The sequence below is a fragment of the Pleuronectes platessa genome, chromosome 2, assembly GCF_947347685.1.
Source record: "Pleuronectes platessa chromosome 2, fPlePla1.1, whole genome shotgun sequence".
NCBI lineage: Eukaryota > Metazoa > Chordata > Actinopteri > Pleuronectiformes > Pleuronectidae > Pleuronectes > Pleuronectes platessa.
In genome coordinates this window covers 3184473-3197974 of record NC_070627.1, presented here as the reverse complement: position 1 = coordinate 3197974, position 13502 = coordinate 3184473, and the positions used below count along the sequence as shown (strand labels likewise).

General features: G+C 41.8%; 1 protein-coding gene across 1 annotated transcript; it reads left to right on the top strand.

The window, feature by feature from the left end:
* Positions 1 to 6236: 6236 nt before the first annotated feature.
* On the top strand, positions 6237 to 11203 carry pck1 (phosphoenolpyruvate carboxykinase 1 (soluble)). The gene is made up of 10 exons (XM_053411299.1): positions 6237 to 6387; positions 6714 to 7018; positions 7433 to 7617; positions 7773 to 7976; positions 8253 to 8440; positions 8551 to 8713; positions 8804 to 9028; positions 9226 to 9357; positions 9464 to 9559; positions 9818 to 11203. Exons 2-10 carry the CDS (start codon positions 6795 to 6797, stop codon positions 10273 to 10275), a joined length of 1875 nt encoding a protein of 624 aa, XP_053267274.1. The 5' UTR covers positions 6237 to 6387; positions 6714 to 6794; the 3' UTR covers positions 10276 to 11203.
* Positions 11204 to 13502: the final 2299 nt, after the last annotated feature.

Genomic DNA, 13502 nt, shown 5'->3' with positions numbered 1-13502 from the left:
TGTGTGTAAGCCACACTGTCAGACCTGTTTACTGTCGTCATGGAGAGGAAATTCTCTCACACACACATATCTCCCCTCCATCCAGTGTGTGTGCGTGTGTGTGTGTGTGTTTGTGTTACCCCAGTGATAGTATGACTGGAGGGTCTCTGGGTCAACTATGTGTTTTCAGTCATGCGTGTTGTGGCTCTAATTAGAACAAAGTCTGCTAACACACCACAGTGAGATGATTGTAAACCTCCACATGACACTAGAGCACGAAAAATATATATTTATGTAAAATATATGTTTACATTTATTTTCATCCACTATTTCCTCTAATGGAGGATTTCAAATGACCACTAGAAAACCACAACTAAACCACATTTAGATTATTTTATTTTTTCATCAACAGGTGACACTTCTTACTGACCCTTAGTAACATTGAAAACATACATCTTAGTTTTTTTTCCATTAGGGTTAGACCGTCCTAACCCTGAAGTAAAGTGAACTTTCTACTTTTCTTCTGCCAGACTGCATTATATTACAGAGCCACATGGTGGCGCTCTAATGAAGGGAATCTTGACTCCATCAGTCTTTGGTACAGCTCTGAATGTCTTCACAGTTTTTAAAATAACAAAATGTTCATATTGTTGTTATCATAGGGATGGAAGAGGATCTGTATTAATAATCACTATCAGTCAGGATCACATCTTTCCTGCTCTTCAGCCACATTTAATTCACTGACTCATGTTCTCAAGGTAATTTAAATATATATTAAATCAAATGAAGAATAAAGGTTTGTTCTGTGTGTGTGAATACTACATGAAGAACTTGTCCTTGTTTCCATTATTCACTTATTTGATAATTAACACATCAACACTTCATTCCAGTAAAATGAAAATAACATATCCCTGTTAGTAATGGAAACTCAGAACAGTGGAAGAGGTGAAGCATCAAACTTTATTTAAATAAAAAGTCTGTATTCAAAGTCAGTTAAAAAGTATTTTAGGTAATCATATTAAATATTTGTCCTCTAGTAGTCTCGACCCTCCTGGTTCACGACCATCTTAGCGCCACCTGCTGGCACGTGACCACAAACGTCTCCTTTTATCTTCAGCTCTGATCCGTCCTCAACCTTCATCCTTTCATCATTTCACCGTACATCTCTTTCATCTGTATTAGTTGCATTAAATCGTTTTAATCTAAAATCTTAACTGATGTGATCTTTGTTAGTGATCAGCATACATGATTCTTAACAAAACTATTTATGACAGTATTTTAAATGTAAGTATTTTCCCGACAGATAATGTTGATGATGTCCTGAACTCTTCAAACCTGGACGAGGAAGATCCAGAATGGAGCAGGTTCTTTTCTGACTAACTTTCACTCACTGTTTGTGCTCATGTGCAAGAACTACACGCATGACGTATTTACTGTGTGTTATCAGGTTTCACCAGGATCTGTTACCTCATGTGCTGCTGTTTGATTTGAAAAAACACACTGCAGAGACCAGATCGATGCAGAAAGACACACAACTTTCCCTAAACCCACAACTTTCTCTCTTTTCTGTTCTCTGTCTTTCAGGCCTGATTATCAGCGATGACGAACTTTGATTTTGTTCACACGTGTGTCTTTTCTCAGCTGCGGCAGAAAAACTTACTTTATATGATCCACACTAAAGCAACGATGATTATTGAGAAACAGATGAGGAAAAATACAGATTTTGGTCAAATGTTATCAGGAGTTTAATAGTTTTCAGTGCAATTATTTGTTTTCATAAGTAAACTTTTGGGCATCAGAGGAGGTTTACTCTACTCTAACATTCTAATTGATGATGATGAATTAAATATAATAACATTTTGGACAAAGTCAAGAAATCTGATCATGTGTGCATCCAAAGCCTCTGTCCCTTTGTCGTGTTTCTCTCGGCTCGGTCCCGTCTTGTGAACACGTCGACCGCAGCAGCTGCAAAACCTACAACAACAAGTCAACAGGAAGGAGCGGAGATAACATATCTCCTCCTGCCGGTTGAACACAGAGCCGGGTTTATAGTTGACACTTTAATGCACCGGAGGTTTGCAATGCATAAGCCCAGGTTAAACATACACAGTGCACACATAAACCATGTCGGAGGATGTCCTAACAACTGAGAAACACTTTGTCCTGCCAGCTTTCACACAACAACAGGTGTGTTGATGGTGACAGAACACACACTTTAAATTGTTCACACGAAGAGAAAATACAACGGGTTTTATTTAAATGTTATTTCCCATTCATTGTCTACAACTATTGTTATTCTGCTATTTTTATGAAAATTCAACTTTCGATTCAATGTTTCATGGATGAAACCAGCAACATAAAGTTTATTGTTATTATTATACATGGGATTGAAAAGATGAATATAAATGTGACGCTGAACCTTTACAGCATCAGTTCAAGATTCTATTTATTGTATTTTTCATACACATTTTTACATGTGACAGTGCTTCAGATAGAAATAATTGAATTATTATTTAGTTTTATAAATATTAACCAATGTTTAAGTAGAAGTACACTGACAGTCATATTGATGTATGAGTTAGTTGCGTCATCGCTGTGTTGATGTACATGTGAGGTGAAAGTTGAGTCAACACAATTATTTCAAACAATGTTGCTGCACCAGTCCGACGCTAACGCACAGACGCACAAACACGCGGCTCACAAAACACCATTATCAGTTGTTGTTGAGCAAGTTGCACTGAGGAAAGTTGTTCAGTCAGCGCTGCCGTATCAGTGTTTTTCTCCAGAGAGGGCCTCGTAAATGTTCTGAGCTGCACACACACACACACACACACACACACACACACACACACACACACACACACACACACACACACACACACACATGCACTAATCCATACCTTACAAACAGTGGGCTGTCGATGCAGACCACTGTTTGACATCATCCTGCAAAAAACTAAAATTTGTTCAAGGTCTTATTTTAATATATTGGTGCAAATCGGTCTGTTGTGATTTTCTTCTTCTGGTGTGTTGGCCATCACAGTGGTGACCTCCAGTCTGCAGGGGAGCTGTTTGTTGTGAACACACACCGAGACACCACTGGGACAAAACTCCTCTCAATGAACTTTATCACAGAGATTCTTGTAGAAAGTATTCTGAGCTAAATTAAAGAAAAACTGTGGAATAAAACGTTCACTTCCTGTGGTGAAGGACCAGAGGAGTTACCCTCTTCTATTAACTGCAGACCTTTAAACTGCATTGGTTTTAAATATATGCTCTTAAATACAGATTTAGTTGAGAATGTGTAAATTGAAGACATAGAGACAGAAGAGAAAAGGTTGTTTCTGTTTGTAACGTCTGACTTGATGAATGAATCTATCTCAGTTTTCTAAGAATCTCATCTGAACATTATCGGGAGGTTTCGTCCGTCCTTTCACTTTTGTCCGACAGAGTTTCCTATTTTAAAACACAATCATTTTTCTAGTTTAGTTGTGTGATTACTGAAAATCCTCGACTGATTGCCCTGGTATAAACCAGCATGTTCTCAATCCTGTGAGACACTCAAGGTTTTCTTGTATTTGATACGACAGGACATACTTTACATTTTCCCCGAAATACTTACGATTACAGCAAGTACACAGCTTCAGGTATTTTATCGCCCTTTTAATTATCCTTCATAGAAATATTTGTTAAGATGTACTCAAAATGCAAAGGGGATCTTACACTTTAAGAGTTCAAGATTACCTCCAAAATTCTAATATAATCATTATCTGAGTAATTATCGACTATTTAAATAGAAACGCCTGCGAATGGCTTTAAAGTTGAAGATCCTTTTATCATCAGGCTGTTACTCAATCGAGACGACTGTTCAGGAAATGATGGAAAGGCTTGTCGTGGCCATTCTGCACCCCCACTCTGACAACGAGGAGCGAGACACAATCATGATCAATCAAAGGGGAAATTAACATGATTACAATGTGCATGATCAAACTGTCACATTTCCCTCACAGGCTGAACCGTGAATGTCTTTGGAGGTGATTTATGTTGATTCTGAAAAGCCAAGAGGAGATTCTCTGTTCATACTAATGTTTTTAAACCTCTACAACTTAATAAAACAGTAACAGACAAAGCTAACGCACAACACACACAAACCTTATAGGGTTCTTACACTTATGAAATAATTCAAGATGGACCTAGGAATCTGTGACACATAATAATGTTGCATATACAGAAATAAGAGAAAAGACAGAAACTAAAGAAAGCAAATCAGATTCAGCAACAAAATGCATTTTTTCATCACGCTCACAATAAATACATATTTTAATAATCTGACTTGAATTGAGCTTTAACATCTTCAACATCAAACACCAGATCCAGGTTTTCACAGTGGGACCAGTTTAGTTTTCAGTGTTTCTTGGAAAAGTATAGAGCAGAAAGAAAGTGGGAGGTGTTCTCCTACAGTGAGACAGTGTGTCATCGTTCTGAGTATTTAATAATCTGTGTCAGATGAAGAAGTTCCCTTCAGGATCGTTGGATTGTAGATAAGACACAACATGATGAACAGAGCAGTGGTTCTAGTCAGGACCAGCGTTTGTCTGTCCGGCTGCAGCAGAGGTCATAAAACCCACCTCCTCCATGTTAACAGAGGGGAAATGGACCAGAGTAAAAAGTCAAGTTCACTTAAGATAACTTTAAGGTTCATTTGGGGGTTGTCCTGTAAGTTTTAATAAGTTAATTGTTGCTTTAAAAACAGGATTAAAACATCATGATTGACAGCTGAGCATCAGATCAAAGGAGACATCAGAGGAAAATGAAAGACAAAGTAAAAGCCGATGGAGAACTGTGTCACTTTAAAGTCAATGTCAATTATATTTATTTAGCACATTTAAAACCACTTGGTTAACAAAAGTGCTTTACAGGTGTATTGGTTCAACAAAAGGATAGTAAAAATGTAATACTTTACAGTGCAAGTAAAACAAATGAAACACAATTATTACTGTAAAATAAAAAATCATGAAGGAATAACGTGATCATCAAAACTTGTCCCTCCATGACCTTTGACCTACCAAGGGCGAGCCCCTGACTTCCAGCCAATAAAAAGTAAGTCCGCCGGCGCCGCCCACGTCACAGATCAGCCCGACGAGGTTGAACCCTGAATTTACATCATTTAGTGACGTGGGTCAAAGTTCAACTGCAGCTGCTGGGGGGGGGGGGGGGTTACCACACCGAGTGGACACAGAGAAAACTGCAGAAGAGTTTCACAGTTTAATTCAGGACGAGTTATATTAGATGTCAGATAGTTTGATTTGGGGTTAGGCTGTGATTTAATCCTCTTTGTTTCTCCATTAGTTTGCAGGATTACACAGAAACTACTGGACAGATCATCAGGAATCGATTTGGTCAGAAGAGCAAGACAACTTTCTTTTATTCAAAAGATTAAAAGAGACAAAATAAAAAAAAGGTTGTGAAAGAACAAAATTCCCAGTGTACAATAACACTTATGTCTCTTTTACATCACAACTGGCAGATACACATACAGGTATTTTAACTCCCATCGCCGGTGAAGAAGTTTCCCTTTCTGTGTTCTGCCCTAAAAATGAAGGGAGTAATTTGCTCGGACATTTCTGAGTAGAATGGAGGCAGAACTGAAGTTGTTTCACCTTAATGAGGCTCTCAGATGACAAAGTGATGCTTGTTTAACTAAAGTAATTGTGTTGGTCCGACTATAAAAGTAAAACTACTTAAAGAGATCCATGTAAGTTGTTACCTTAACTTTTCTAACTTGAGCCAGTTTGAATTTTCTGAGTGTGTGAAACATGTGACGTTTATATTCTGACTTCATTCTAATAAAAAAAACAATGAATTCTCTCATTTGACAAATAACACTGCACATCTCCCCTGTATGAGTGTATGAGTGTGTGTTTGTGTGCGTGTGACAGTGTTTGTGTGACAGTGTGTGTGTGTGTGTGTGTGTGTGTGTTCTGGATGTCCTCCAGCTCCACAGCTCCTCAGTTATCAGCCCGGCGGCAGAGGGAACCGGTTACGTGAAGACGATGTTACGTCCCGTTGCTGTTTAATAATTCCCCAGCAGCCTGTGACATGCTTTGTTTTTCAGATCTGCAGAGAACGACTGGTTCATGGAAGTAACTTCCAGGAGGAGTCTGATAATCCCCCCCCCCCCTACAGACACACACAGACTCACACACACCCTCACCCCTCCTCCTCCCCCTCCTCCTCCTCCTCCTCTTAATGGGACATCCCAGCCTATAAAAAGAAGGAACCCTCACCAGCAGACACCACTGACCGAGACAGAGGAACAGACCTCAGCTCTCTCCTGAAAGCAGCCGACAGACCCCTCAGCTGTTGAGGCCAAACTTCCTGCTTCCTGCTCCACACCGACTCCTGAAGGTAACAAGCCCGAATTCTCTCTCTCTCTCTTGCTTTACGGCGGCGATGCACAGGGAAGCTGTTGCATCATCCAGCTCTTCTGCCACATTTTCAAACAGCAAAATATATTAAATCTGAACGAGTGTGAAAGCTGATTCTCACGCCTCAGCTCACGTTGACATTTAGCTTGTGACGTCCTCACGTCCCTTTGACCTTTGGCCTCTACTCTTCCCCATCATGCATTTCAGCTTGATTCAGAGAAAGCATTTCACTTTGTGGTTGTAACTGAACGTGATCTTGACCCTTCTTGTTTTTCTCCTCTTTCTTTCCCACCCTCGACCTTTCAGGCTCGTCCACTCCTTCTATTCTTCTCTCGTCACCTTCTCTCTGTCTATCGCTCTCTCTCTCCAGTCCGGACCACCTGAAACATGCCTCCCCAGCTCCAGTCCCAGAACCAGAGTGGACCCAGGGTCCTGCAGGGCGACCTCAGCGCCCTCAGCCCGGCCGTCAGGGAGTTCGTGGACGCCAACGTGACCCTGTGTCAGCCCGACTCCCTCCACATCTGTGACGGCTCGGACGAGGAGAACCGAGCCATCCTGACCCAGCTGGAGGAGCAGGGGATGATCAAGAAGCTCAGCAAATATGAAAACTGGTGAGTTCTCCTGAAGTTCAGGTTCAGTTTCAGGTCTTAGATGGATTTCTGAGCTGTCCTAGCTGAGGCTGTTTCTCTAATGCAACCTGCAGATCACACGTCATGTTGTCGATACAGACAATGAGCATCAGTCTGACGTCAGCCTCTGTTTATAAACAACTTATCATTGAAAGATCCACATTCTCAAAAACCTGTAAATCCAGCTTGTTCAGTCCCACAGCACCTGACAGGCCAGCTGACCTCACACAAACAAGAGCTCACACAGCATGGCAACATTTAATCACTGTTTTTTTTAACGTCATTTTATACTCAGGAATGAATTGTTTTGACTTTGCACAAAAAACTAAAGCGTGACAAAAAACTGGAAGATAAAACCTCAATGTCATCTTCCTCCTCTTCTTCCTCCTCCTGCAGCTGGTTGGCCAGGACCGACCCGAGGGACGTGGCCCGCGTGGAGAGTAAGACGGTGATCGTGACCAGGGACCGGGGGGACACGGTGCCCACGCCGCTGGACGGCGGAGTCAGCCAGCTGGGACGCTGGATGTCCCCTGAAGAACTCGACAAAGCCATGACTCAGCGGTTCCCCGGCTGCATGAAAGGTGACGCAGAGAAAAGGAAATGTTTGATTCCAATAACCCTGAAAGTCACATTTCATAGGATGAACAAACAAATACAAAAAACATCTGTAATCCAAAAAGAACATTTTGGAAAAAACAACTTGTTAATGTTAACTTGTCTGACTCTTTGCCCTCAGGCCGCACCATGTATGTGATCCCCTTCAGCATGGGTCCGGTGGGCTCCCCCCTCTCGAAGATTGGCGTGGAGCTGACGGACTCTGCCTACGTGGTCGCCAGCATGAGGGTGATGACTCGCATGGGGAAGGCCGTGCTGTCGGCTCTGGGAAACGGCGAATTTGTCCGCTGCTTGCACTCCCTCGGCTGTCCGCTGCCACTCAAAAGTATGTCAGTAACGTCATCCTGTTTTTCTTCCTCCAATGCAGGAGCTTGTGCAACTGCTTTACTTCTGCAAATGCTGCTGCTACTGCTGTTTCCATTCAGTCTTCCCGTATGAAACTTTAAAATTAGCTACGTCTAGATTATTCTATTTTGATCTGACCCAAATTTCACAACCTCTACGTCTGCTAAAAAATGTAAGATAATAAATGTTACTTCGTCTTTCAAATACAAGATGTCCACTGATTACATTCTAACCACTTCACTGCGTCCTCATTCAGAACCCCTGGTGAACAACTGGCCCTGTAACCCGGAGGAGACGTTAATCGCTCACATCCCAGACAGCAGACAGATTGTTTCCTTTGGCAGCGGTTACGGAGGAAATTCGCTGCTGGGGAAGAAATGCTTCGCCCTTCGCATCGCCTCACGCATCGCCAAGGAGGAGGGGTGGCTGGCTGAGCACATGCTGGTAAGGAATGCATGAAAACAAGATCAACATTCAGGGATCGATTCCACCCGTCCATCCAAAACTCTTCAACCTATCCAGTCTTACCAAACTAAATATTCCTTCCGGTTCAGATCCTGGGCGTCACCAACCCTGCTGGAGAGAAGAAGTACATGGCCGCAGCCTTCCCCAGCGCCTGTGGGAAAACCAACCTGGCCATGCTCTGCCCCACCCTGCCGGGCTGGAAGGTCGAGTGCGTGGGAGACGACATCGCCTGGATGAAGTTTGATGATGAAGGTGAGAGGAGAATCACACTCTTAAGTTCAGATTAACATCAGGGATACAACAAGAAAAGAAATATTAACCTTTCCCATTTCCCTTCATCAGGAAACCTCCGTGCCATCAACCCAGAGAACGGCTTTTTCGGTGTCGCCCCAGGAACCTCGGTCAAAACAAACCCCAACGCAATGGCGACCATTGTCAAGAACACCATCTTCACAAATGTGGCAGAGACCAGCGATGGCGGTGTTTACTGGGAGGGGATGGACCAATCGCTGCCTGAGGAAATCACCCTCACATCCTGGAAGAACAAGCCCTGGAGCTCAGAAGACGGTAAGACCTTCACAAGATGAAAAAGACATAAGAAAGAATGAAAACTGTAGGGAAATGAAATAAGAGACAACAAAAGGTACAAGATTATTCGTTTGACAATACTTTAATCAAAACTCTAATATCTAACTGGACTAATCTAAAGATTGAGGACAAGAGTTAGATAAAAAGCTTACACTCGTGTCGTTCTCTCTCTGCAGGCGAACCCTGTGCTCATCCCAACTCTCGTTTCTGCACTCCGGCCGGCCAGTGCCCCATCATTGATCCGCAGTGGGAATCCCCAGAGGGAGTCCCCATCGAGGCCATCATATTCGGAGGGCGCAGACCAGAGGGTGAGAAGGAGCTTTGTGGAAAACCTGGAAACTAGATCCCTGATAGGAAAGAGGAAAGCGGAACGGTAAAGACTCTTGTCTAACTTGTGACTCTGGTTGGTTTCAGGTGTCCCTCTGGTGTACGAGGCCTTCAACTGGCAGCATGGCGTGTTCGTTGGAGCAGCCATGAGGTCGGAGGCTACGGCTGCAGCTGAATACAGAGGTTAGGATCCTTTCATTCACCACATATGTTAATCTGAGTTTTATCATGAGTGAATCAATTCTTCTCAGCTGAAGGATCATGTTGGTCATTTAATAACTCATGTAGTACAATGTGATCTTTGAATTAACGTCATAAAAACAAGTTCTATTGGCTTGGATATGAAACACACTTCAAATACACCACTTATACATTCGTTACTGTATTGAACTGTCAGTCAGAAAGATAGTTACTCATCCTCCGTCTCCCTCTTCTCTCCAGGAAAGATAATCATGAATGACCCATTCGCCATGCGCCCCTTCTTCGGCTACAACTTTGGACAGTACCTCTCTCACTGGCTGAGCATGGCTGAGCGTCCCGGGGCCAAACTCCCCAAGATCTTCCACGTCAACTGGTTCCGCAAGAGCCCGACCGCCGGTTTCCTCTGGCCTGGTTTTGGCGACAACATCCGTGTGCTGGACTGGATGTTCAGAAGGGTGAATGGCGAGGGCGGCGCCGTGCCCTCCGCCGTGGGCCACCTGCCTTGCCAAGGCTCCCTGAACCTCCAGGGTCTGCAGAGCGATGTGGACCTGGATGAGCTGTTCTCCCTGGATCAGGAGTTCTGGCAGAGGGAGGTAGAAGAGGTGAGGAACTACTTCACCACGCAGGTGAATGACGACCTGCCCGCCGAGATCACACATCAGCTGCAGCTCCTGCAGCAGAGAGTGAAGCAGATGTGAGGAGGGAAAACCAGAGGGGACATTTTGGGCATGTTGGTGATTCTAGAGCTTGTCCTACACATTGTAGAGTGGAGAAGACAGAGGTGTTCCACAATGTTCTGTGTTGGGACCAATGTATTTTACTTATTATAAGCTTCCTGAAGGCAATCATCAGAAAGCACCATGTGAACATATGTTGTTATGCAGATGACACCACGCTGTATTTATCTATTTGCCGTACATTGGATGTAATTGAACTTAAATCATTCTAGAACATAACAGAAATTTTACGACAACATTGTAGATTAGAAGTTCTTGTAGAGAAATATTTTAAATTCTGGAACCGAATGTGAGAGATTCCAGGATATTTATATTTTACTGAGGGAATGTTTTTTCAATTTCTTTGGAGGATTTCTTTCTTTGAAGGTTTGAATCTACAAATCAATGATGATTTTTTTTTAATACTTTTTACAATTGTGCAATTTGTTTATTTGTTCGCTAGAAATAATCTGATAGTTGAGATTTATTTTTTCGGAGGAAAAAACTGAGAATGGTCACATGATCAAATGGATCATTCGTCATTCCCCCCCCACTCGTTTGCACCAAGTCACTGATCTGAAGGGGAAGTGATCCACCGTGGAGCCGCTGCACAAGCACAACGCTTTAAACTTATGTTTAAATATATTCTCAAACTGTTCAACTGCTATTTTATAATAACTTATTATCGGTGCACATAACACAATCCTCGCCGTGTGGATTCAAATGGACCAAAGAGTAAACGAGTCCTGGTTCACTCAAGTTTGTCTGATCTCTCAAATATGAGGGAAATATATGTTTTCTTTTTCTTGATGTATTTTTTGTCTTAAATTATTTTTATACTGTCTCAGTCTCTAGGTTCTGTTTTGTTTTGTTCTTGAATAACACAACAAAATAAAGGGATTTAAACGTATCAGTGATTCAGCCTCGTTTCTTAAAGGGTCATGTTACTGATGTTATTATTACAGATTATTATTATAATTACAGGTCGTCAGCAGGAATTCCTCATTTACAGACTCACGAGGACAAACAGTTTCATATGTGGTTACATGAGCATCTGTAGCCAGGACAAAAAACCTTTCCCTGTTATAATTGTGCAGGTCAGGAAAATGACAGGAAATAAAATCCAGATTCATCAGGAATAAAATCACGAGTCAGCAAAATGAGAGAATGACGCAGAACATCACACACAAGTTTTATTTTGTTAGTGTCTGACGCAAAATCTATAAATTAAGATTCTTGATTCTTAATTTGATAATTTAATCACTTTCTATTGCCTGTTACTTATTACTTACTGATGCAAATTCTCCTGTAAAACTGCAAATCTCAAAAAGATTATCTTATCTTATGTTAAATAATCAACTGGACAAAAAAGAGTAACAGACTTTGTTCTTCATCTGATCATATATGATGAAAAACACTGGAGGGTGATAAGCCTCAATCAGACAAACTAACTTTTTATATTGTTTTAATGCTAATTTATAATGATGCACACAATGACATCGTTCCCACCACATGATCACATGATCAATCACCCACATGCTGAGCCAATCAGGAAGCAAACGACCTCATTCAAACTCATCCATACACTCACGATGCTGAAGAGAGAGAATTAAAGATAATTAACCTTGTTAGAAAAGTGGAGATATTTAAATCAATCCTAATGTGTTGTTGATCACCATGACATCATGTATCTACTGGTTCCACTGGTTCAACTGGTTCAGACACGAGCTGAACCACATTCTGTCGACAGTGAAATAAAACTTTAACATCTGTACATACAAACAATAGACCTCAGGGTGTGTGTGTCTGTACATGTTGTTGTGCAGCTGTTGTGTAAGATGTGAAGATATTGACAGAGACTTTACGTTAATCATCACTGACTTGTTTTGACACCGTGTGTGGTGTGCAAGCTGAACAACACAATGAGGACAAGACACAAACAACACGGACAAGTGACCTTTAACATTGATAATGAGTTTGTGTAAGAATCTGTTGTTTCTGAGGCATAATCCATAAATTTAGTTCTTTTCTGCAGATTAATTATATTCAGTCTCTTAACCCAGTGGCTAAATCATTCTGTGACTCTTGTCTCTAATTCGGCTCCAGATAATAATAATAATAATAATAATAATATTATATCCATAACAAACACATATGCAAACGTTCCAGTGGTGAGAGGAATAAAACTTTTTCTTCCTTACGCGAGCGAGGCTGCGTCTGGAGCTCATCATCGGTAAAATTTTAATCACGATATTCGCCTTGAATTTGTGTGACAGTGTCCTCAGTGGTACTCGATGGATGGATGGACAATATCCTGTTTTCTACTCAGGAGATAAAGGAAGTTTGAAACCAGGAAAGAAAGAAACAGGTGAAGCTGATTTGTGGAGTTTATTTGCACTTAAACCAAATATAATGAAACAGAAAGCTGAGCTCTTATAACTGGCTCCTGCTGAATCACTTTACTTTGACCCTTTTTTCAACTTTCCACTGAAAAGCTGCATGTTTTCTGAAACCTTCCCTACATCTCCAAGTCTCAGGGTAAGTGATCAGCTCAGTGAAGAGCAGATGCTTCTCAGTGTGAGGACGTTGAATGAACGTCTCCTGTGGAGCAGCGCTGATTTCTGATCTGCTGACGCTGCAGCGTTTATCAGCTGAGGAGATGAAACACTTCCGCTCTTATCAGGGTGGAGGTGTTAATGGACTGTGCTGTTCTTATAGCTGCCCGATGAAGATTAAAGATTACAACTGAAGGAAAAGAGCTGAGGAATCATCTCCTTCTTCAGGTGATTCACACACATTATGGAAATTTAGGAACTTTAGTGAGAAACTACAGGCGTTTGTGTGACTCCACCCGGAAACAGAGACCAACGGCTTCTTCCTCTTTCTCAACAGGAACATTATCACATCCTCCAATGTCAAAATGATTAAATAATTAATATCTGTGGGATGTTTAATTAATCTGTTTGTTCTGTTGGTGTCTTTATCTGATTGAAATAACAAAAGAGCCAAAAGAGATGAAAGAAATGAAGCAACGAAACATGGACGTATCAAAGGTGAGGCCTTATCTGTGTGTGTGTGTGTGTGTGTGTGTGTGTGTGTGTGTGTGTGTGTGCGTGTGTGTGTGTGTGTGGACGCAGAGGTTGCCGGTGACACACACTCATGCAGGGTCCAGTCGGGCAATAACCCAGGACTGGACGTCAGCGTTGACG

Excerpts from the sequence above, each read along its gene's own strand:
- pck1 (XM_053411299.1), top strand. The coding sequence starts at position 6,795 with ATGCCTCCCCAGCTCCAGTCCCAGAACCAGAGTGGACCCAGGGTCCTG. Across the intron at positions 7,977-8,252 it reads CTGTCCGCTGCCACTCAAAA|AACCCCTGGTGAACAACTGG; the intron begins GTATGTCAGTAA and ends GTCCTCATTCAG. Across the intron at positions 9,358-9,463 it reads CGGAGGGCGCAGACCAGAGG|GTGTCCCTCTGGTGTACGAG; the intron begins GTGAGAAGGAGC and ends GGTTGGTTTCAG.